Source organism: Misgurnus anguillicaudatus, chromosome 15 (genome assembly GCF_027580225.2).
Source record: "Misgurnus anguillicaudatus chromosome 15, ASM2758022v2, whole genome shotgun sequence".
Classification (NCBI taxonomy): domain Eukaryota; kingdom Metazoa; phylum Chordata; class Actinopteri; order Cypriniformes; family Cobitidae; genus Misgurnus; species Misgurnus anguillicaudatus.
Window position 1 is genome coordinate 29,207,382 of NC_073351.2, and position 23,566 is coordinate 29,230,947.

A 23,566-nucleotide genomic window follows, 5' to 3' on the forward strand; every position below is an offset into this window, starting at 1 on the left:
TGGAGGACTGCCGTTTGTTGCAGTTTGGAAAAAAGGGAAAAAGATGAAAGAATAACACAGCGGATATCGGATTTTGTGAAAATTAAGAATTTACTTTTTAATAAAGACTTGATACAATACTAATTTTGGTATTAACTATATTTTTTAAATGGTGTTTACCGCGTTTTGGAACCAAACTCTTCATATATAACATGGAGTCCATTTGGATTTAATAACAATTAGCCTAGACTCGCCATCTCATTGTGAAAAAACACATAACCTATTTACATTTCATTAACAGTCTGCCTTAATGTAAACAACTGTAGTTTATCAGGTTTCTTTAGTCCAGGTGAACTTGTTTACGTGTATTTGGCGCCACCTACCGTATTTTTGCGGGTGTACAGCATGATTGACCTAATCATCTAAAGCTCAAACATAAGGTGACTTCTTTTATTGAGAGGCATTTCCATGAAAAAATTGTCATCTTAGATTTGGGACAATACGGTATTATTTTTGCAAATAATAAATAACTGTCAAACAGCTTTTTGAAAGTCAATTAAATTAAATATGGGAATTAAATAAGAGAACCATAGAAACTTTCTAGTATACCATCACATACTGCAGTATGTTATCATACAACCCAGCCCTAATGTTGGATTCCTATTGGATTCCTATTTGCTACAATTATTTATTACGAAGGTTCACAAAGAATTACCTATTCTCTTTCACTTAACCCAATGTCATGAAGTTGTTATTGTTGTCTGTGATACACATACTGTATACTGATAAAATGTACTGTATGTTTTTAATACACTGTAAGTCGCATTGGATAAAAGTGCCTGTCTAATGCATAAATGTAAATGTATGTAAAAGCCTTAGTAGGTTGCAGCAGATCATAAACAAGGAATAAAATATACAGAAACAAAGAAAAACGTGTAGTCTGGAAAGAAACGATGCTCCAGAAGTCCATGAGTGTTGCAGAAACAGTGTAAGAATAGAGGTACAGCGTACAGATAACCATACAAAGAATAACAGCCAAAAGCCTTTCGTGTGAATGTCACGTGATGAGAGGTGCAGTTATGTACTCCGGCAGAAAAGTGCGCTTTAGCCTTAACCATGCTGCAGAAAATGGTTAGTAATAAAATAAAGGACAAATAATAATAGACAAGGGTTAGGCATGATGGTATAACACAACATGCTAGACCACTGGGAATAAACATGGACACTACCTTGGTGGCATACGATCTCTTGAACGCCAATGCATGAGGTACATAAACAGACTTATGAAAAAAGAAATAAAACAAACACAAAACAAATGATGTGATTAGATGGGTTAATGTTCAATTAAATCAAATCAGGCTTCTACGACAACACAAAAACTCAACATTTAAGGATGCTTGGATGAGTGAATTAACACAAATTAGTGTCACTGTGATTGACATAAAATAAATACTGTAAAGAAAATCTAATACAAACTACAACTAAGAAACTATATTAAGAGGTCACACACCAGGCACGATAACCGCCGAACTACATGTTACATCCTAATGTTGGTTACTAGGAATTTAAGCAACACCGGCTAAGACTTATATTTGCTTTCTAGTACTGAAATCAATTCATAGAAACACACAATATATCAATACTTCAAAACATCCCAACATGTAATACTAATTTTAAGCTGTGGAGGCCAGCATTATGTTTCGGGCACAGTGCATTCTGGGTCGATGGTGTGTAATGGTTGTCGTGAAACATTATTACAGTTTACTATAGTAAATACTATGGTATCTACTACAGTTTTTCATGCGACAATGTTTTACTTCCAGCTCTCAACTTCGTACCTCTCAGATCGTATTTATTTTAATTATCTTTCATTTGTATGTTTACTGTATTGTTCATCATTTATGTTTCTCTCATTCATATTAAGAGGGCTGAAGAGAAGATGTTGAGGTTCTTTTATTTTTTAATGGCATGCAGGTGTCAAGACATTATACCGCCACCTACTGTTTGTTTATCTTTGGAACACAGTTTAAGATGTTTTAGATTTAGTTCGAGAGTTTGTCGACCCTCCATTGAAAATCCACGCACGGCACACTGTCCACGTCCAGAAAGGCAACAAAAACATCATCAAAGCAGTCCATGTAGCACGGCGGCCCTGAAGCGCAAACCACAACAACAAACCACCAAACAGCAACAACAAATTAAAAAACACCACAACAAATTAAAAAAAAATGCAACAAATTAAAAAACAACAACAAATAAAAAAAACCACTACAGCAAATTAAGAACCACAATTACAAATTGAAAAACACTACAACAAAATAAAAAAACATAACAAAATAAAAAACACAACAGCAAGTTAAAAAACACTACAACAAATTAAAAAACACTACAACAAAATAAAAAACAACTACAAAATAAAAAACACTACAACAAATTAAAAAACACAACTACAAATTAAAAAACACAACAACAAATTAAAAACACAACTACAAATAAAAAGTAGTGGTTTTTATTTTGTTGTAGTGTTTTTTAATTTGTAGTTGTGCTTTTAATTTGTTGTAGTGTTTTTTAATTTGTAGTTGTGTTTTTTAATTTGTTGTAGTGTTTTTTATTTTGTAGTTGTTTTTTATTTTGTTGTAGTGTTTTTTAATTTGTTGTAGTGTTTTTTTAACTTGTTGTTGTGTTTTTTAATTTGTATTCGGTTTTTTATTTTGTGTAGTGTTTTTTAATTTGCTGCAGTGGTTTTTTAATTTGTTGTTGTTTTTTAATTTGTTGTAGTGTTTTTTAATTTGTATTCGTTTTTAATTTTGTTGTAGTGTTTTTTAATTTGCTGTAGTGGTTTTTTAATTTGTTGTTGTTTTTTAATTTGTTGTAGTGTTTTTTTAATTTGTTGTTGTGTTTTTTCATTTGCTGTAGTGTTTTTTAATTTGTTGTGGTGTTTTTTCATTTGTTGTAGTGTTTTTTTTTAATTTGTTGTTGTTTTTTAATTTTTTGTTGTTGTTTAGTAATTTGTTGTTGTGGTTTGCACTTCAGGGCCACCGTACATGTGACATCAGTGGGTCAGTTAGAATTTGTTGAAGCATTGAAAATGAATTTTGGTCCAAAAATAACGACTTTATTCAGCATTGTCTTTTCTTCCGGGTCTGTTGTGAGTCTCCGTGCATAGTGACCCTGCTGACGTGTTATCCTCAGACATGTTTGCGAAGATTGTTTTATTTACAGTGTGCCTCCCTCAGACTGTAAACGAAGCTTGGGCGCACCAGATACCGCACACGGTTCCCAACAGACCCGGAAGAGAAGACAATGCCGAATAAAGTCGCAACTCTGGGACCAAAATGTATTTTCGATGCCTCAACAAATTCCAACTGACCCACCGATGTCACATGGACCACATCGATGATGTTTTTATTACCTTTTTGGACATGGACAGCACACCGCACATACACATCCAATGGAGGGCCAGAAAACTCCCGGACTAAATCCAAAACATCCCAAAACTGTGTTCCGAAGATGAACAGAGGTCTTCCGGTTTTGGAACGACATGAGGGTGAATCATTAATGACATAATTTTCATTTTTGGGTGAACTATCCCTTTAACATCCGGTGTGCAACCCACTTAAACGTGTCTGCTATTAGACTGTTTGCAATTCTCTACATTCTAGTAACACTACAGGAACATTTATTTTAACTTAAGTGCTGTCTCTCTATTCACCTATACAAAAATAGCAACCCTGAAGACTAAATTTCTAACAGGTCACGAATGAACCACCGATTTAAACTGGTATGTCTGCATTGTGGTGCATTCGAGATCTGTCTGAAACTCAGCGGCTTCAAGCAATACCTCATCATTGTTTACTTTCTTCTGTTCTTTGTCCTTCCCTTTCAATCTTCTTTCGCTTGCTTTCTTATTTCCATTCTCTGTAACACTTTCTTTTGCCCTATCTTTATGTTCTTTCTCTTTCATTGCATCTTTATTCAAATCAGAGACCAAGTCAAACAGGTCCACACGCCGCTGAGAAGAGTAAAAGATTTCATTAAAACTGGCTAAGTCAAGGAGAGAGGACTCGTAATAAAAAACATCTCTAATAAAGAGATAAACTTACATCACCCTTCGACTTCTGAGAGGATCTTTCCAGAACATCATCACAGGAGAGATCAGAGTCCTCGGAAAAGCTGAGATTTTTTCTCAAACGTGAATCTAAATTAGAAAATTAAAGAGAACTTTAAGAACATCGCCAGCTGAAAGACACTTCATAGAAATGATTAAAAATAGCATTTTAACATAAATCCCCTTAGGGTGTAAACCAAGGATGAATTCTGACAAAGAGGTAAACCACAGGATGGATTTCCAGCTGACCTGAGGACTTATCCAGGGGCAATTCTTTCTTCTTCCCCGAGTCTACGGTTGTAGAGCTCGAGGGTGTGCTCGAACACGACTTGTCATCTTTCTTTTTTTTGTCTTTCTTGTAGCCAGAGAAGACCGTCTTCCACAGAGACTTGTGCTTGGGTGGCGTCTCTTCGGTGCCAGAGAGCCTACTTTCATTTTTGGCCTTCTTTTCCTTTTTGTTCTTTCGTGGAGAAAATAGTGAACTACGTTTTTTGCTTTTTCCACCCGTGGAGCTCCCAGAAGACGTGACTGAACCATCCAAGGTTTTATTGACGGGTGACGTGAAGAATCTATCCGGAAGCGCCTCTGCTTGCTTTTTGGACTCTAAGGCCTTCACAGCAGAGTCCTTTGATTCCTTTTTGAGTTTTCCAGTTGCCTCCGTAACATTCCAGGTTGCTTTTGCAACCGCTCCTTTGGAACTCTCCGCATCTTTCATCTTAGTAAGCTGCATAGCCATGGCATCTTTCAGAGCTTGGCTCTTCACAGACTTTTCACGAGCTCTCATTCGCTCTTCTGCTATCTCCTTGGCTTCAGGTGAGAATTGTTTGGGTCCCTTTGTTGTTCGCGATACCCCTCCAGGAATGTTGGGTTTGCCGTTTTCCGTAGCCAATGCCAGGTGGAAAGAAGGTCTTTCCCTGCTGACTTTGCTAGTTGGTGGGGTGTAAAACCTATCTAGGGCACTTGTGTCAGGGGTGCGGTCATCGTATGTGTCATCATCGTCATCGTCTGCAAATGGTATCTCATCTACGCACTCCACGAAAGACTTCCTCGCCTCTTCCCGGGGTGGTTTGTTTGGTTCTTTAACCCTCATCACAACAGGGGGGTTGGTTCTTGGAGCCGGCACAGGAACTGTAACTAGTTCTGGCTTAGACAGACTTTCGGGGGTTTTAAGTCTAGGGGGTGTAGTCTCAGATTTGGGCTCTTTTGTTTCCTCAACAAGATTGTCCCAGGAAACATGAGGCTTTTTGTTTTGGAAAGAAGCAGGTTCTTCTTTGGGCAGGGGTGGAGGGGGGCTAGATGGAGGGGTGAGCATGGTGGAGTCCGAGTTGTTATAGCTGTCACTAGCTGCTGTCTGACTGGTGCTTACGCTACCATTTAGTCCCAACCCTGAACTGCTGCTCAAGTCCTTCTTCTCAGAACCATTACTCTTGGGTTCCACAGGAGATATAACTTGTCCCTCTAAAGTAATGTTGATTCTGCGTATGATAGAACGACCTGTCAAGACAGGCTTTTGCTCTTCAGACAATTCCTCTGGGGTATAAGACTTGGGAGACGATGACGAATCAGGGGTAGGCGTTTTTAGGATGCTCTTCTCTGCCGCCATTTGGCTTCTGTCGATAGGAGAGAGTCCTAAACTCTTTCGAATCTCTGCGCTCTTCAACCAGAACTCCTCAATGAGGTCTGTCTTCTTGATGGGTGTTACCTCATGTTTATCGGTTCTCTTCTCAGAAGACGTTTTAGCCATAGGAGTGGATGTTACTGCTGGGACCGGCTGGGTCCTGACTGGAGAGCTTGCGGAGATGGGTGATGGCAGTTCGTGGCAGGGCTGCGATTGGGCACAGATTGGAGATAAAGGATTACCTGTTGGAGAACAGGCACAAGGCTGAGGCTGGACAGGAGATTTGGAAGACACGGTCTCTAGCTGCGGAACAGGTTGCGTACAGATGGGGGATGCTGCAACAATTTGATCGATGGGAGAACGGGGACTTTTAGCATCAAGAGTCTGTGGTGAAGTTATGCTTGGTTTATTAACATCGGGCAGAAAGGGCTCAGGGAAGAACCTCGCACCTGGGGACTTCACCAATATCACAGGAGAAAGCTCTTTAACCTGTTGGAAAAAGTTAAAGTCTTTTGTTGCCATTTTAAGTAAAAGGTGAATCTAACATATGTGATATTTTAATACTTGAATCCATGTTACCTCATCACAAGGTAAAACAGGTTTTTGGATTGGTGACAATACAACATCTACGATGAGTTCCCTTGGTCCTGCAGATGTTTTCTCTGCAAGGTGACAAAAAACAGGTTTTAATCATCAAATGCATGGCCAATTGCAATCAGTAGTTTCAGACACAAAACACTTACCGTTACCAGTGCTGAAAACATGTTCCTCAATCTCTGGTTTGTCATTATTCACAGGAAGTGACAAACTTTCATCTGTGCAATGTGAGCGAGCTTCAGCTTCAGCGTCTGATGGAATTTCATCTATAACGTTAAAATTAAAACCTTTTGAGAGCCAGCGATGGGCCACAGAACATAGACCTTTTAAGATGAGATAAAAGTTAAGTAGCATGTGGATTTGACAGACCTTGATCTTGTTCAGTGCCAGGTTCCATGTCAGGACTGTCTGCTTCGGCCTCCAGTTCACCACCCTCTTCGCAGGGCTCTGGGGTAACCATAGAAGATAAAGACAAATGAGATGGGCAAATCTCTAAAAACAGAATGAAATCCACCTATTTGCAAATTTTACTATTAGAAAACCTGCCATGAATGGGAGATGCTAGTATGCTACAAACACCTTTTTGTATGTGGGTAGTGTTTGATAAAAACAGAACAGTTTCTTTCTTCGGTAGAAAACAAAATAAGATTTTGATAAATGTGACCCTTGACCACAAAACCAGTCATAAGTAGCACAAGCATAATTGAAGGCTAGCAAAAGGCAACAATACATTGGATAATCCCAAAAATCATTAGGATATTAACTCTTTCCCCACCAGCATTATTTCTAAGTTGCCAGCCAGCGCCAGCATTTTTTTAATGATCGTCTTCTTTAAATATATAAACATGCAATATTTTAAACTAAAGAACAGACCCTCCTTAAAGAGTAACTAAACCCTAAACCAACTTTTTTAAGTTAATGATCTGTAAGAATGACACTTTATTAGTGCTGTTCATTGATTTTAGTAACTTTTTTGACATTTGGATATAAAGTGTTTCAATACTACAATATATGGTGTAAAAACGTCTGAGTGCTGCCCTCTTCAGGTTGAACGGTGGCTACTGCAGTTGAATTTTCCTATTGGATGTTGATTCCAAAAAAAAACTCGTGACGTAAGCAGGTTCAAGCTCACCACGCCCTTGTTACGATCTCACCACACACTTGGTACAAGCTTAGTTCGTCCTCTCTCTCTCCGTTGGGATCTGCCCACTTTTCTTGCATTTTTCAAATATTGCCAGTGGGTGGAGTCAGGCTCTGACCAGGGGTTTAGTTACGCTTTAAAAAAAAGTTTCATCCTATCTTCATTTTGAGGTATGAAGTCTGGGTAAGAGTGTCACTTAGTGGATAATAGTGGAAATATGAATTGCTGTAAAAACTTATCATTGGCAGGGAAGTATTTTCTCTTCATTGACAAGATAAGTCAAGTTAAGAAAAGATTGTGTTCAATGCAGATATTGTGTCAATTTCCTATCATAAATATATTAAAAATGTATTTATCATTAGTAATATGCGCAGCTAAGGATTTAATTAGGAAAACTTTAAAGGCAATTTCCTCAATATTTTTCTTTTTTTGACCCAATTTTTTCAATTTTTTTCAAATTGTGTATCTCGACCAAATATTGTCATATCATAACAAACCATAAATGAATGGAAACCCTATTTATTCAGCTTTTATATTATATACACATCTCAATTTAAAAAATAACCCTTATGACTGGTGTTGTGGTCCAGGGTTCACAAATGATAGTAAACACACAGTTGATTTCACCGTCCGGTACAGTCCACTGTGTACCTAATATCATTTTAGGGCTGCATAACAATTAATCGCGATTAATCATTTGCAGAATAAAAGTTTTGTTTACATCATATGTGTTTGTGTACATAATAATTATATACATACAAATATATATACATACACACACATGCATGTATAACTTTAAGAAAAAAATATCTATATATGAAGAGTTTCGTTGCAAAACGAGATAACCACCGTTTTTTTTATTGTTCAGAAATCTCGTTTTTAGTTGTGCATTCCAATTAATTTCAATGCAACTGCATTTGGTTTGTTTTGATTTAAACCTTCATAACTTAAAAAATACAGCAAAGTAGCATAATAAAACAAAATAATAACATGATAACATAATAATAAACATGTTTTGACAAAAATGTAAAAAAATGGATTTATCTCGTTTTGCAACGAAACTCTTCATATATATATTAAGTATTTATATATAATATAAATGTACAAATGTATATAAACATTTCTTAAATATATACATGCATGTGTGTGTGTGTGTGTGTGTGTTTATATATATATACATAATTATTATACACAGTACACAAACATATATGATGTAAACAAAAACCTTTATTCTGCAAACGATTAATCGCGATTAATCGTGATGAAGCCCTACATCATTTATCAAAATATCTCATTTTGTGTTCAACAGAAGAAGGAAACTCATACAGGTTTAGTGAGTAAATGACAGAATTTTCATTTTTTGGGTGAACTATCCCTTTAACAAATGACATTAGTGGTTAAAACATGCATATATCCATTGGCATAGGGTCAAATGGATTGGGGTGTGGATGAGTACAGGATCAAACAAAATGCACCACAATCAAACATTTTAAACTTTGAGACGCCCCCTTCCACATGCCACACCTCTGTTGGCAAGTTAAATACTAGAAGCCTGATGAAAGAAAGAATCTCTGCTCACTGCCAAAGCAAAACCCTAGCTGAGATTTCTACCAGCTTCAGAATGTTTCACATCTCATTTCAGGTGTATTTTTGTCTTGCACCCAGTGACATGCTCAGGCTGACATGTTCCAGGCTTTTTTCATGCCTGGTTTCTGAACCATGAAGACACTTTAATGCTTAACATTTTTTAAGTCTGACCGCTTCATGGCACTGTAGAAACAAAGGCGTTTATGTCCCTTATGAACCGGAACATCCTAGAAACCTAAAGTGTTTTGTTCAGTGGTTTTAGAAGAACTTGTCACAATGAATGCACAGACATAAGAACATAAGCAATTATTTTTGAGACTTCTCGTGGGATTAGGAGACACTCATGCATGCATTAGTTAGAAGATTATAATAGCTATGTATCAAACCAGATGTTGCTTGGCTTCATTTGTGATTCCAACATGCATTAAGCTCAATGTGTCAATATTATGTGACAACAATCACCGTTTAGGCAATGCACAATTTCAGCGTTGTTAAAAAAATGTATCATGCACTTTTTTGTGTAGGCATGTGTGTTAGCAATAAGATAAGCAGCTGGACTGTTTATCTTCTCTACCTCCTGACATCGACTCCAACCAGGCTCTGACAGCCTCATGACGCACAGACTTGTGGGAGGGGGCTACAATTAAACCAATAGGAAATGAAAATGGAATAAGGAACATGAAATGAACAGACACATGGGTACATGAAATGCATAGGCAAACAAAACACAAAACAATAGACAACAAATGACTCAAGAAGGGTTAAAACAATAATAAACAGTAATATATGCAATTAATTAATTAAATAATTAAAAACTAAAACTGGATAAATGATATCACAGTAGTAAGGAACGAGAGGCAACAGAAGGCTGTTGTGAATGAAAAGGAAAGGATGAAGCAAAATCAGAATATTACACATGCACTCACACACATACTGTGACCTGCCGCCCCAACCCCATTAAAGCAGCCTTATTGCCCAGGTTTGACTCCTTGACACCGGGGTTACCTGTGGAGGAGGTGGGCTGTGTGTTCTGGGTGTTCAGCGAAGGCTGAGAGCCTAAGGTTGATGCTGAAGGACCCTCCTTTAGTCCTTCAGTCTGATTGGATGTCCAGTGGTTTTCCATCTGGATGTCCAGAGGATCTACTGGCTGTACGGCTTGTTGTATTTGCAAGCTCCTAGCTGCATTGTGGCATTTTATAGGTAGCCATAAAGGTGCACAACCAATGCACAATTTAAAGGTAGAAATGGAAAATCCATTGGCAATGTTCGAATCCAAGAAGAAAAAATCCAGTCGCAAAAAAGTCCCCATGAGCAGCAATGTGAATCAATAAATGGGCAGATAGAAACGGAGATGAAAAGTGGGAGAAAGAGAGAGAACAGGACAGTTAAGAATATATTAAGGTAAAAGTAAGATAAAAGACAGGGCTGGGTGATATACAGAATATGCACTATAAAGCTGCCGTGGTTTTGCCGGTGATACTATAAAACTAACACCATAAATATCACGATTTAAATGGCCTTATGGGTCATTTTGTAGCGTTTTTATTTACTTCTGAAGCAATAAATCTAACCTGTTAGGCCTGTTTCACACCCAATGGGTATCATGTACTTCCAATACACTGAATAAAATGATTCATTCAATTTACTCAATTGTTTTAAGGTAAGTGGTTGCAATCAATTAATTTAAGCTACATTTAAACAAAAGTTTTTTATTTTATTTTACCTTAGTAATCTTTTTTGTTTAAATGTAGCTTAAATAAATTGATTGAATTGATAAATCTATTAATTTTTAAGTAAATGGAAAGAATCATTTTGAGTAAATGGAATGAATCTTTTTTTTTTCAGTGTACAACAATCGCAAGTCACATTATTTTATTGTAAATACACTTATTATGAGGAAAATAAGAAGCTTGTTATACTGTTGATGAAGCTTATACCCCAAAACCAGTTATAAGGGCAATTTTTGAATTTGAGATTTATACGTCATCTAAAGGTTGAATAAATAGGCTTTCCATTGATGTATGGTTTGTTAGTATAGGACAAAATTTGAAATCTAAGGGTGCAAAAAAATCAAAATATTGAGAAAATCACCTTTAAAGTTATCCAAATGAAGTCCGTAGCAATACATATTACTACTACTAATAAATTTGTATATATTTACAGCAGGAAATTTACAAAATATCTTCATGGAACTTGATCTTTACACAATATGTGATCTTTACAAATCCAATGATTTTCGGCATAAAAGAAAAATCTATCATTTTGATTAATATATTGTTTGCTATTGCTACAAATATACTGTGCGACTTAAGACTGGTTTAGTGGTCCAGGGTCACATAAGCTTATAACATGCTGTGCATATATAAATATATGATAAAAAGCATGATATGAATCGTAGCATATTAATTTACTTGTGACGGGTGTGAAACAGGCCTTTGAATGATTTGAACTAATTTAAACTTTGATTCAAATATTTGTTAGTGTTCTAGCATTTTTATTTTAAATGTGCCTTTAAACATATACACTCTAAACAGCATTGGGTCAAAAAGGGATGAGCCCAGTCGTTGGGTTAAAATAACTCAGAAAATGTTTATATTTGACCCAACAATGGGTTATAAAACAACTCAAGGAGCTGGGCACGTCCCTTTTTGACCCAACATTTTTTTAGAGTGTATGCATAGTGAAAGAAAAACATTATAAATCTAGTTGGAAACAATAAAGAAACCTTATTGTCCCTCATACTTAAAAATGCACCCTTTAGCCATTTCAGAGCAAATACATAAATTTTGAAAAATTAATGATTTAATATAGTCAAACACAAAATATAAATATGATAGATCACTTGACTCTCTCACCCAGCCCTAGTGTAAGGTCAGTAAATATCTTATAGAAAAACTGCATGCAGAAGCACCTCCAGAAAATTAATAGGAATTAATAAGCAACACGTACTATCATAAGTTTAAAACATCTCATTCAACACACCACAGTGTTGTGAATGCACATAATGTCTGTCAACCCTACACAACAAAAGGCCAATTACATTCCAGGTTAGTGCTGCATAGCCTATAAAAATCAAGGTAAAGCTTATTTGTAACAAAATTCTGCAATGAAAAGGAAAAAGCAAAGGAAAACAGGCAAATGTTAGATCAATGTTTTCTCCAATCAGTATGTGCTGAAGCCAAACGCATCCATGGGCATAATACCTTTAAACACACCTGTTTCCTCTTCATTTGCCAGATTCTCCAGCCAAAGACCTGACTGAAGCTCAGTCTCCCAGGGCAAATAATCTCCCTCTGTCATCCCATACAATTACCCCACCACATCAACATACACACAAACACACATACACACACACAATGATGGAAAGATGCAGCAGAGGATCAAGACACAGGTGACAGGAGAGAGGAAAAGTATATTTTCACAATACAAAGATGACACACAGAACAAGGAACTTCTTCAAACATTTACAGACAGAAGTAATGAGAACTGTATTAATAGTACAAGCTAACACCCCAGGAAATCATGGCTTTAAGTCCACCTATATTAGCTTTGAAACCCCTTAAGGTCAGAAACTTGTCTTTTTCACAAAGCTTGCATAAAGAAAGTAAAAAAAATTTAATGAGCAATACAGTCTAAAAAGAAAAACTTATTAATTTGCACAAAGATGTTGCGAACATCTAAAAATGCCTACGGATAAAAGACGAATAATGGAAGCACATTAGCATAAAAAAATTTAGCATCTTTGAATGAGTCAATAGCTGCATTTCCATTAACGATTTACACAAAACATTAGCATTATTTTCTAAATGTCGACAAAAAATGAAATATTCCGAAAAGACGTTTCCATTAACCGACGTTATGGGAATAAAACATAATTTTGTTTGTTCGAATTTGTGCATTCAGTCCCTCCAGAAAAACGTGATTATGCAACCGCATGATTCGACGCATAAATAGCCAAAGTACACATATTTATTCGGGGGCCGCATTTTTTCAAATACACCCCACTTTCAAAGCATAAATTGCAGATTTACGTGCGCAAAAATGAGCAACACAGTCTAAAAAGAAAAACTTATTAATTTGCACAAAGATGTTGCGAACATCTAAAAATGCCTACGGATAAAAGACGAATAATGGAAGCACATTACCATAAACAAATTTAGCATCTTTGAATGAGTCAATTGCTGCGTTTCAATTAAAGATTTGCACAAAAAGCTTAGCATTATTTTCTAAATGTCGACAAAAAAAAAACTATTCCGAAAAGACGTGAAAAACATGATTATGTGATCGCATGATTCAACGCCGCACTTTCGCAGCATAAATTGCAGATTTCTGTACACAAAATATGCAGGGCTTACATGATTTCATAATCCCTGCATTTTCGAAGCAAAAGTCACATATATCTTAGCAGAAAGTTGAAAAATGTTGCATTTATTTCACACAAGCACAGTCATGTACCCTGTTGCCATGGGAACATTATGAAGTGACGTAATTATGTGACGTGAACATAATTGAAAAGCTGCAAAAATTGAAAAGCTCCAAAAATTGCATGAATATCCCGCATATTCCATCGCATTTTTTTAAGAAAACGTTCCGCAAGATCAAGGATTTTCGCCCGCAACAATCGCCAAAAACTCTTTTTCTGGAAGGATGGTACATTTCGCACAGAGCAAAATTTGGACGACAAAAAAATTTAGGAGATTTGACTCGAAACCATACAGAGGATACAAGCATGCCTTTCGAATCGCTCTCGCTGTCATGCGATTGTCGGTTCTTGTGATGTCACATGAAGTCAACGCACCTTTTCGGTCTCCTCCAACCAAACATACCCCACCATATTTAAAGAATGATCATTTGAATTTTACGTACGTCAGGTGACTGTAAATGGGAAACTGTTTCCATTGCAGTTTTGCCTTTTATATCTTTTAGGAATTGCCTAAAAAAACCTAACTTGAGTGTTTTTTTATGCGAAACTGACATGTTCCCATTGGGTGCTATTTTCATGATTTCAATTTGCTCAATTTTAAAGGGTAATGAAAACGCAGCTACAGTCTTGTGGATGAGACAGATCAGGGTAAAACTTTCAAATTTCGGTGGCTAAAGCTCTCAATCTGTTCTTACATTTTTCATCTAATGTTCTCTTATTTAAAGAGAAAATGTAATTTCTGAACTTCTCCCAGAATATGAGACGACAGACAACAATGGCGGACGTATAATATCCAATAATCCGGTCGAGACGTCAAGTACAAAAAGATGATATGAAATGAGCAAGCAAACACATTACAATCTTTCCAGCCCTTCAAACTTATCTGCTACAGTGAAAAAGAACATATAGGCCACTTGTAACCACCCATTAAAGAGGTCATTTTGAGCAAACATCATTGCTGATCCTTGATCATATTTTCATTGGCATTTAATAATTCTGTATTGGCTTATTCCGACACAATCCAAGTTTACCTTCACTTGATTCCTCTTCCTCCTCATCATCTTCCTCCTCATCCTCTTCATCCTCCATCTCTCCGTCATCATCATCTTCAGCAGCACCAGGATCACTTTCTCCTTTTAGTTTGGCGTGAAGCTCCACGGCCTCCTTCCAGGGCACTCCACCCAGATCCGACGGCCCGGCTGCTTCAGGTTCTTCATCCTCTTCTTCCATATCAGACTCTGAGCTACTACAGGGATAGATAGTTAGTTTACATGTAACACAATTCGCATTAGATTTGATCTATAATTCTGGAATTTATGACAGTGTTCCACTAATGATTGGAGGAGAAAGGATTAAAAATAAAATATATAAGAGTATGGTAAGCATTCATGTGTTTTAGATACCTGGATCCTTCATCCACATCTGTGGCTTTGTCCAGCACACTGCTGAGGTTATGCTCCGCCTGCGTCTCCTCTGGCACCTCCTCCAGCTCTTCTTCTCTCATCATGGACAGGCGATAGTTCTCCAGCTCGATTCTCTCTGGAGTCCCTTTAAGCCGCTTGGCCACAATGGGGTCCTTAACCCCGTTCACCTCTGACACTGCAAAGGCAGGAGAAAAGACCAAATAGCATTAAAGTAAAGTAACACACGGCTGCAGTTAAAATCACAATGCATACAGCAATTTACTCCAACTAACCTTGAATTTGTTCAATACAGCAGGTGTCAATAAAGATTTTTATTTTGTGTAAAGTATAGTTATACTGTATGCCATACCACCCATCCCAGCTTCTTTTATTGCTTTAAACTTTAGGAGATATGTATTGAATATGAATGTTCATTTTCCGTTTTTAAGTAGTAGACAAACAAGACAAACACAGTCAAAATAACGGCTCTTAACTTTATTTACACAAACAATATTTAGCCTGCATATATACTAGACTTAAATAGATTTAAATATTATGTTATTGATCAAATACATTCTTGTTTAATAAATACAAGTTATGACTACTTTGCCTTTTGCCCATCCTATGAGACTGATTAAATGTTTAATATTAATAAACTTTAATATTAATGAACACGTGGATGTGTGCAATGCATGACTAATTTAACTATCCCATTAAGAAAATCCCAAAATGATGCCAGTGAGAACAATTTGTGCATGTAATAAAACATAAAAAATTATGATTGTGTAAAAGGGAAATGAAGAGGAAAGTGAAGCATGCAACCCAAAATGCAAAAATTTACAAAAACTGTGTCACCCGTAACTGAAATATGAGTGGTGTATTGTGAAGTCATTCATATCTGTGAGTTCCCCCCATTGTGTTTATAAAGTGACAGACACCGTAATAAAGTACTGTTAAGACAATTTGATGCATATCTATTATATAAGGCTAATATTCTGAACTTCTATAGAGTACAACATTTTAATTAGGGTTGTCAAAAGATTAATCGCAATGAATCGCATACAAAATAAAAGTTAGTTTTTGCATAATATGTGTGTGCACTGTGTGTAATTATTTTGTATATATAAATACAAATACATGCATGCAGTAAGAAACATTTATTTATATAAATTATACAATTATAATTATTTATATATATATATATATATATATATATATATATATATATATATAAATTATACAATTATAATTATTTATATATATATATATATATATATATATATATATATATATATATATATATATATATATATATTTTTTTTTTTTTTTTTATATACAGATATATATATATATATACACACACACACACACACACACACATGTATATATTTATTTAGATTTTGGATATATTTTATATTATATATAAATTCAAAAATATATACATAAACAATATTTTTCTTACATTTATACATGTATGTGTGTATTTATATATACATAATAATTACACACAATACATAAACAAATATATTATGCAAACACAAAGTTTTATTTTGTACGCAATTAATAATAATAATAATAATAATAATAATACGTTTAATTTCTATAGCGCCTTTCCCATGCTCAAGGACGCATTTGATTTTTTTTACTTTTTTATGTAATTAATCGCGATTGATCGCCCTGAGTTTAATAAATAAGAGCTAAAGAGTTAATAAATAAGCGCTTTTACTCAGATGCATTCTACTCTAGGTTGAATCTCATGAAAACTACCAAACGCCCGAGTTATATTTTATCCCAAAATAAAAAAAGACAATAACAAATTTTCATTAAAATTACGTTAAGGACATTTTTTGCATAATTGTAACGTGAATAAAAATAATTTTAAAATGCAAGAAAATTAACAAAAAAATTTTTATACTACTTTAGTCTTTTGGTTTTCAAATTAAATGCAACCCAGACATATCATCTGTTAAGATTTTAAAAAGATTTCTAAAATCAAGCTAAAACTTCAAATACCTAAAATACCAGCTATATCATATCTGTTTATCTATCTGCAATTTTATATAATTCAATATATAGTCAAACAACAATAAATATTATATCCTGTTTAGCATGAGCTCACAATAGCCATCTACTGCATATTATTCCCATGATGATACACACATGATGGATGTAGTGTTAGTATGCAGAGGTGAAATAGGAGTGTGTAAACAAACAGTGGGATAACAGTGGGATGCAAGGACAAATGGAAATGTAGACCAATCACAAGCACTGATGCAGGCACTAGTTCTGCTCTGATAGGAGAGGGGAAAGGTAAAGCTCACAAAGTTGACCAATCACAAGCACTGATACAGGCACTACATCACAAAGGTGCAGAGATATTACAATCACAAAATTAAAGGCACCATCACAATCGATCTACAGAATGAAAAGATAGAAGGGATTTCAACTAAAAGAGAAACAAAAACAATATAATATTCACATAACACACACAGGCAAAAAAGAGTTAATACTTAAGCATAAGTTACTAAATATATACAACTTAGTAACATACAACTTTTGCCTTGATGGTTTAACATAATATCCAAAGAAACTGGATAAGGGCTGTACCACTTAAAATAATATGCATACTATACATCCAAGGGTTAATCATTGTGACATCATCAGGGTACACACAACAAGCACGGGTGCCCAGTCGGCTCATAGGCTGGAAGAAGTCATGCTAGATAATACTGAGCAGGATGTTCAGAGTAAAGCAGGAGAGAAGATAAATGCAGTAGGTGAGGAGAAAAGGGGAATCGAATGGATTTTGCGCCACCTGGTGGCGGGTCCAAGACATTGCTTGCCGCAAGGAGCGCAGGGAGGCCCCTACTCCTCGAGAGAGGCACAGGACAGGGCCTAAAGAGGAAAGGCGGGTACCTGAGGGCTGGCGCTCCACAGGGGTCTGAGAACTTATGGTTTGACCTGGGGTGTCCACGACTGTGTTGGGGGTAACAGCCAAAATCTGGGGCTCCTATAAACAGAAAAACACATCGGGATCAATTACTATTTTTCACATACAAAAATCGAAAAAATGCAAATATAGATTTTTCTCAAACAATGACGGATGAAGTGAGTACCTTAGGATTCAAAGGAGCTGAAGCAGGTGCGGGCCGTTTCCTCTGTGCCTGACCAGACAGTCGGTAGCAATAATGGGGTTTGCAATAAAACTTCCCTACGGAGTAAATACAAAATCACAGTATGATAAATCACATGAAACCCAAAACAAAGCGATCCATTAAGTCCAAAATGCAGCAATGTGTTTAACGTGGTTGATTTTCTACTAATGTGCATATTTGTTACTACATCAAGTGGGAGCTTACAAAACAGTCTTTCTGTCTGAAACAACAATATCCCAGTGTTTTGGTCACAAAGACCAACTCATGCTGACAAACCATGAGCAAGCAATTATATAAAACTGGAAAACGTGCTCTAATCTTAGGGTGTTTTCAGACCTCAGCCTTTGTTTCGGAACCGGGTGCGCTTTCTCCCTTGGTTCGGTTCGTTTAGGCATATGGGAACACGGCAATCGCCCTCGAATCCGTACCAAAACAACCGCTCCGAGACTGCCTGAACAAGGTGGTCTCGGCCCAATTGCAAACGAACTCTGGATTGGTTTGGTATACGTGTGAAAGTAATCTGACCCAACCGACCAACAAACTCCCTTTTTGCTTTTTTTAACCATGAACATACCTGATACAGGGTTCCCACACCTTAGTTAACTTTAAATTCAAGGACCTTTCAAGGACTTTCCAAGTCCAATACCCTCAAATTCAAGGACTTAATGTGGGGACACGTTTCAAGTGAGACCAAGGTTACATTGTGTTATCTTTTAAGATACATTATTACAGTTCCCTTTCGAGGGAACTCGCGCTGCGTCACTGCGTTGACACTTTGGGGATGCTTCCAGTGGTAAGTGCGTCTGAATGTGTATATCAAATTCAGCCAATGATGAGGCTTAACGACAAAGACAGGGTGACGCGGGAGCCAGGAAGTATATCGCTATCTGAAATATTGCCAAAGACGGCGTTACAGGGACGCAGGAGGTATGGCAGGGAGACGCAGCATCTCGTTCCCTTCTCAGGGAACAACAGTTACATACGTAAGCGGAGACGTTTTCATGTGTCAAACACTACTATGCAAAAAAGCATTTTGGTCTGAATCAACATTCGCATACAGAAGATATAAGCATTTAAAGCGAACAGTTTAGCACGTGTGCTTAAAGTCTAGAATTTTGATGATATTGTCCTACACTACACAGAGAATAATATGGATTTTTTTCCTAGAAAATGTCTTGCATAAAATAGATTCAACCACTTTCAATGATCTGTACCTATGTATGTATATTTTCAAAAACTTCCCAGGGCCATGAATGATTTCCCCCAGATTCACAAACTTTCAAGGATTTCAAGGACCAGTGGGAACCCTGCTGATAGCTCTTTGGTGACGGATTTTGGTGAGCATGCAACGCCATTCAAAACCAAAGTGCATCTATTCCTTACAAAATGTCTTCTTATTGCTCTTATCCGCAATAGGTACATTGTAGAATGTGGTCCCGCCTAAGTTTTGATTCCTGCTCACAATAATAAAGTAATATAACTGCAGTTTTCAAAAAAAGCCACACAATAATCCCGCAAAGCTGCTGACAGACAACTTAGAGTGGAATATAAACAGATAAACAGAATAAACAGATACACTCCAACCAATTAAAGGAGAGTTTACTCGCACATAAATTGTATTAACAAAGTCTGCTTTGTTTGGAAATATTGCATTGTGAATGTTGAATTGCAATATTGTTTCAGAACAAAGTAATCAGAAAACACCCTTACATCCATCAACAATGACTACAGGATATTAAAGTCTAATATAAAATGTCCTTAACCTAGTCCACATTTATTTTATTAAGTTTTATTAATACTATATTAATACTGAGAATAAGTTCTTCCTTTGATTGGTTAGATTTCGTACCATCCTCAACATCGAAGGCATACGAGGACAAACGGAGGGTGGTGCCACAGTAGTCACACTTGAAGCAGCTGCGATGGAAAAACTTTCCCTCGGCGCTGAGACGCTCCATGACATAGACGCGCCGCCGACAGAAGAAACACACATCACTGCCGCCAATGTTCTGAGGAAACTCCTTCCGCAAAGAACCCTGCAGAGAGAAAAGGAGGATGTTAGTTCAGGTCTTTTTAAGTGAAAAGACTAGAGACACAGACAAATACCAAGAAAGACAGCCATGTATCAAAACACTGCATAATCCATAACGATAAAGCATCAACCTGAAACTGATAGGAGTCAAACATTCAAAACTCCCAATCTCCAACTCATGAAATCTTGCAAATAGGTGATGATGAATAAAAGACTGCCCATGTTGACACTGTTGAACTCTTTTTCCGCCACTGACAGTTTTTAGAGAGAAAACGCTTCCCTGCCAATGATGAGTTTTTACAGCAATCCATATTTCCGCTATTATCCACTAGGTGGCCGTGGCACTCTTACCAAACTTATAAAACACTAAAGCATTCACTGGTCCAAAAACAGTAAATACTTTGTGTGTGTTTTGATCATCGCTCTCAATCTGATCTCTAACAAAAATAATTTACAAAATGCAATTATCTCAGCCTTTTGCTCAAAATTTGGTGCTTTTAACTCTTTCGCCGCCATTGACAAGATATCTCGTCAATCAAGAGAAAATGCTTCCCTGCCATTGACGAGGATTTCCGGCTTTCCGCAATACCGCTATTATCCACCAGGTGCGGCCTTCCGCAACTTTTTAAACCCGGAAGTATTGCCCTATGGCAAGCGGCTGCATGTCCATGTCTCTTTAAAACATCGCTCTAAATTGGATCTCTATGAAAAGTCTGTCACAAAAATGAAATTATCTCTGCTTTTGCTCAAAATGTGGTGTTTTTGCAGAAACCTACTCATATTCAAAAGCTGATTACAAAAGAACTACGCAAGGTAGGATGAAACTTTTTTTTTTTTGAAAGAGGGTCTGTTCTTTCATTTGAAATATTGTATATATTTAAAGAAGAACATTTTCTGGAAGGCATTAAACTTTTGTGAAAATCATGAAAAACGCTGCCGCTGGCTGGCAACTTTTTTAAAAAACGCTGGCGGCCAAAGAGTTAAGAAACCTACCCATATTTGAAAGGTGATAAAAGAGAACAAATGAAGATTGGATGAAACGCTTTTATTTATTGTTTTTTAAACAGAGGGTTTGTTCTTTTATTTAATATATAGTATGTTTATATATTTAAAGAAGAAAATTATCTGGAAGGCATTAAAGTTTTGTGAAAATCATAAAAAAATGCTGCCGCTGACAGGCAACTTAAAAAAAAAATGGCGGGGAAAGAGTTAAATTATTAAACACATGGGTGAATTTATAATTAAAATGTATAATAAAAATTTTACCAGCTTTTTTCAAATGGTTATATGGGTTAATGTTTTTAAATTGAGATTTATACATAATTTGAATGCCGAAAAAATAAGCTTTCCATTGATATCGATTGCATGGTTTGATAGGATAGGACAATATTTAGCCAACATAGATACAACAATTTAAAAATCTTAAATTTAAGGGTGCAAAAATATTGAGAAAATTGCCTTTAAAGCTGTCCATATGAAGTCATTAGCAACCAAATCTACTCACAAAAATAAAGTTTGATATATTTACAATAGGAAATTTACAAAATATCTTCAATCGAACATGATCTTTACATAATATCCAATGATTTTTGGCATAAAAAAATCTATCATTTTGACCCATACAATGTATTTTTGGCAAAGCAAAGAATGCAAAAGAACTGCTGCATGTATTTTTGACTTTTGCTACAAATACTCATGCTACTTATAACTGGTTTTGTAGTAACTGGTCACCTTTGGTACTCATTGTAATCGATGACAAGATGTAAGAGGTGATAACAATATAATATTAATTTGACCGTAAAAAGCAGAAAATTGTAATTGCCTGTCCGAATTGTTCAGTATCAATTGTGTTACTGTCAAACTCTCTCCAAGACAGAGTAACAGTGTGACATCACTATGGTAAAATCATGATTTTCAGACACTTTTTACAATAAATATTATATTGTAACATCAATTTTAACATCAATTATTAAAATACGTTAAAAAAACATTAAAAAGGCAGAAAAATGACTTTAGACACCAAATGTACTTATAAAATCATCCATATGTCTGTATGCTAAAGCAATTACTGTCTAAAGGTCCATTTTTGTGGGTTTACACTGTGCAATGTGCCAACACTCCAACACCCATAATTCTTACCAAATCCCTTTTCTCAAGAAGGGGTCTGCGGTTGTCTTGAGGCTGAAGCTGATTGGCTATTTGCTCAGCCAGTGAGCTCACACCCCCTGTGTACATCTTTATATACTTCTACATGTGGCGAACAGGACAAAAATATAAATGAAAGGAGAAATGAGCGACAGAAGAAATAAAGCTACTGATGATCATAGAAAATCAAAGGTGTTAAAGTTAATGCAACCATAATGCAGGATGTGTCAGAACAAAATGAAAATGAAAAGGAGAACAAAAATAATAAAAGTTAGACTTAAATATTCTAGCATCCTTGGTTGATCAGATGGTCTAGATGAGAAGTGTATAGTGAAGTGACGTAATGACCAATGCATGGTATATCTGCATTTAACCCATTCAGTGAGTAGTAAACACGCACTGCAAGTCGTGAACACACAAACAGTGAACGCAAAATCGAAAAGTTGATTGTTCAAGTACATTATTACAAAACAGCAATGCATTAAATGATATAGATATTATTTTTATATTATAAATATCTAATACCCAGATTAGGCTATCCAGAAATATCCTTCATGCACAACACGAAAATAGGTCATATCCAGGCAGAGTATGAACAAATGCATATTAAAACACACTGCATATTTAAATAGGAAAAACCATATCAGCACAGTCTACCGTAAAGTGTTACAAGTGCACACTCTGGTTATTCATGAAAATGGCATGAACTTGACAACACGGCACACCAGCTGCCTCCGCCATGAGAGTTTGTGTTAGAAAAACACATACAGGCACATTGCTGCTACCTGCCGGAAAGATCCCGGGGAGTGCCGGGGGATAGAAGACCTCACGTCACGTGACCTGTACCACTGCTGCATAAAAAAATGTGATGTCTTTTTCTTTGACTTTAAAAAAAGTATAGAAACACAGGATGAGAATGAGAGAAGCAGCGATGTGGAAAACATCAGAAAGTTGATGAGGAGAGAAAGGTGGTAAGTAATCGGTGGTGTTTGAATAGTGAATGTTAAAATAATGCACATCTTAGTTGTAGCTGTGTACAGCTATTATGTCAAATGTTTGCTTGAAGGATTAGTCAATTTTTATAAAAATTCCAGATAATTTACTCACCACCATGTCATCCAAAATGTTCATGTCTTTCTTTGTTCAGTCGAGAAGAAATTATGTTTTTAAGGGAAACATTCCAGGATTTCTCTAATTTTAATGGACCCCAACACTTAACAGCTTCAATGCAGTTCAAAACTGCAGTCCCAAAGGACCCCAAACGATCCCAAACGAGGCAAAAGGGTCTTATCTAGCGAAACGATTGTCATTTTTGGCAAGAAAAATAAAAAATATGCACTTTTAAACCACAACTTCTGATCCTGTGACGTGCAAGCAC

The 23,566-nt window shown here is 36.2% G+C and overlaps 1 protein-coding gene across 29 annotated transcripts in view; it reads right to left on the minus strand.

Annotated features, from left to right (window-relative positions):
• mical3a (microtubule associated monooxygenase, calponin and LIM domain containing 3a) overlaps positions 1 to 23,566 on the minus strand; it is a 100,067-nt gene that overhangs the window by 25,526 nt on the left and 50,975 nt on the right. For 14 of the 29 annotated variants that reach the window (XM_073853717.1, XM_073853721.1, XM_073853729.1 and 11 more), the window contains 17 exons: positions 22,974 to 23,072; positions 22,183 to 22,290; positions 19,861 to 20,047; positions 17,973 to 18,067; positions 17,773 to 17,866; positions 14,857 to 15,052; positions 14,485 to 14,699; positions 12,234 to 12,323; positions 10,036 to 10,209; positions 9,605 to 9,667; positions 6,672 to 6,749; positions 6,449 to 6,568; positions 6,285 to 6,367; positions 4,337 to 6,194; positions 4,083 to 4,177; positions 3,821 to 3,991; positions 1,209 to 1,259 (listed from right to left, as the gene is read on the minus strand). In XM_073853717.1, the coding sequence (XP_073709818.1) occupies positions 1,209 to 1,259; positions 3,821 to 3,991; positions 4,083 to 4,177; positions 4,337 to 6,194; positions 6,285 to 6,367; positions 6,449 to 6,568; positions 6,672 to 6,749; positions 9,605 to 9,667; positions 10,036 to 10,209; positions 12,234 to 12,323; positions 14,485 to 14,699; positions 14,857 to 15,052; positions 17,773 to 17,866; positions 17,973 to 18,067; positions 19,861 to 20,047; positions 22,183 to 22,290; positions 22,974 to 23,072 (3,777 nt within the window). The remainder of the gene's footprint in view (positions 1 to 1,208; positions 1,260 to 3,820; positions 3,992 to 4,082; positions 4,178 to 4,336; positions 6,195 to 6,284; positions 6,368 to 6,448; positions 6,569 to 6,671; positions 6,750 to 9,604; positions 9,668 to 10,035; positions 10,210 to 12,233; positions 12,324 to 14,484; positions 14,700 to 14,856; positions 15,053 to 17,772; positions 17,867 to 17,972; positions 18,068 to 19,860; positions 20,048 to 22,182; positions 22,291 to 22,973; positions 23,073 to 23,566) is intronic. The other 15 variants (XM_073853746.1, XM_073853745.1, XM_073853747.1 and 12 more) reach the window with 12 other exon arrangements.